We start from the raw sequence: 1096 nt of genomic DNA, 5'->3' as shown, positions 1-1096 counted from the left end.
CATGGTTGGGCTGGGTGGTATAGACAGATGGGAAGGAGAGGGTCCTGTCCAGACCCGGGATGCTCACAAGGAAGTCCAAGAATGCACTCGCAGCTGAATGGCGCTTACACAGTTCAATCTCTCAGGTCCTAAGGTGGGGTCTCAGCACCCACAGATGCTGTCCAATCTCCCGCTCTTCAAAGCAATGTCCACGGCCCAGAAACTGCCCTATCAGGTCTCCGGGCATATGCTTGTGAGCAGGGAGGGCTCATGTCCATAGCCTCCTCCCTTAGCAGCCCCTGGGGGATTAGAGGGGAGTCTCTCCTAACTCCTACTCCCAGAAGAAAAGTCAAGTGACCTGGAGAAATCTGCCCTGCGAGGGGAAAAATTCGACACTTTCCACTGGAACAACGTTCTAAAATAGAAGAGACTCACTCGGAAACCACCATTCCAGAAACCCAGGCAGGGCTCGGCTGTCCCTCTGGCTCCCAGATTCTTTTGGCCACTCTCGCTTTGGGAGGCTCTCACATTCCTCTGCAGATCTGCCCCTTCCTCCTTCCTCCTCCTCTTGCTCCTGGGCCACTGGGTTTTCAAATATCCGGAAAATCCAAGAGGGGCAAGGAGAAAAGCAGCAGCCGCCTGAATCGAGTCCAAGGGTGGATGTGTCCGGCTTCACAACGAGCCAGGCCGGGAAAACAAGGACTGAGGCTTACACAACAGGCCGCCAACTCTTCGACCCCGGCTGCGCAGCCAGAGCCCCCGCCGGCTCGGGCGCCCTCTCCCCGCCCCAGAAGTGGCCAGTCCCAACCCCGGAGGAAGGAGGGGGCGCGACAAGGCGGTCGGGCGACTTCTGGCCAGTCGCTGAGTGGTCTCTTTTGTTTGCCTAATTCCTCAGCAGTTTCTGAGACTGACGCTGACCCTGCTCTGAATCCCAGGAACCCCGTCCAAAGGTAACCCCAGCAGAAACCAGTTCCTCACCCGGGACTTACGACCCCCGACCCCCACCCTCGCGTGCACGCACACACTCAACAGTTTGGAGTTTGGAGAGTGAGCTCCGGCGAGCAGATGGCGCGGCTGGCCGTCTGTCCGTCCGTCCTCCGCTCCGCCCTGCGGGGCC

The 1096-nt window shown here is 59.0% G+C and overlaps 1 protein-coding gene across 1 annotated transcript in view; it reads left to right on the top strand.

The window, feature by feature from the left end:
• IMP3 (IMP3, U3 small nucleolar ribonucleoprotein) overlaps positions 1-1096 on the top strand; it is a 10518-nt gene that overhangs the window by 4977 nt on the left and 4445 nt on the right. Inside the window, exon 3 of the mRNA XM_011973712.1 lies at positions 520-836. Within this exon, the coding sequence (XP_011829102.1) occupies positions 520-836 (317 nt within the window). The remainder of the gene's footprint in view (positions 1-519; positions 837-1096) is intronic.

This window comes from Mandrillus leucophaeus, unplaced genomic scaffold, assembly GCF_000951045.1.
Source record: "Mandrillus leucophaeus isolate KB7577 unplaced genomic scaffold, Mleu.le_1.0 Scaffold1395, whole genome shotgun sequence".
NCBI lineage: Eukaryota > Metazoa > Chordata > Mammalia > Primates > Cercopithecidae > Mandrillus > Mandrillus leucophaeus.
This window is presented reverse-complemented; position numbering and strand designations above follow the sequence as displayed.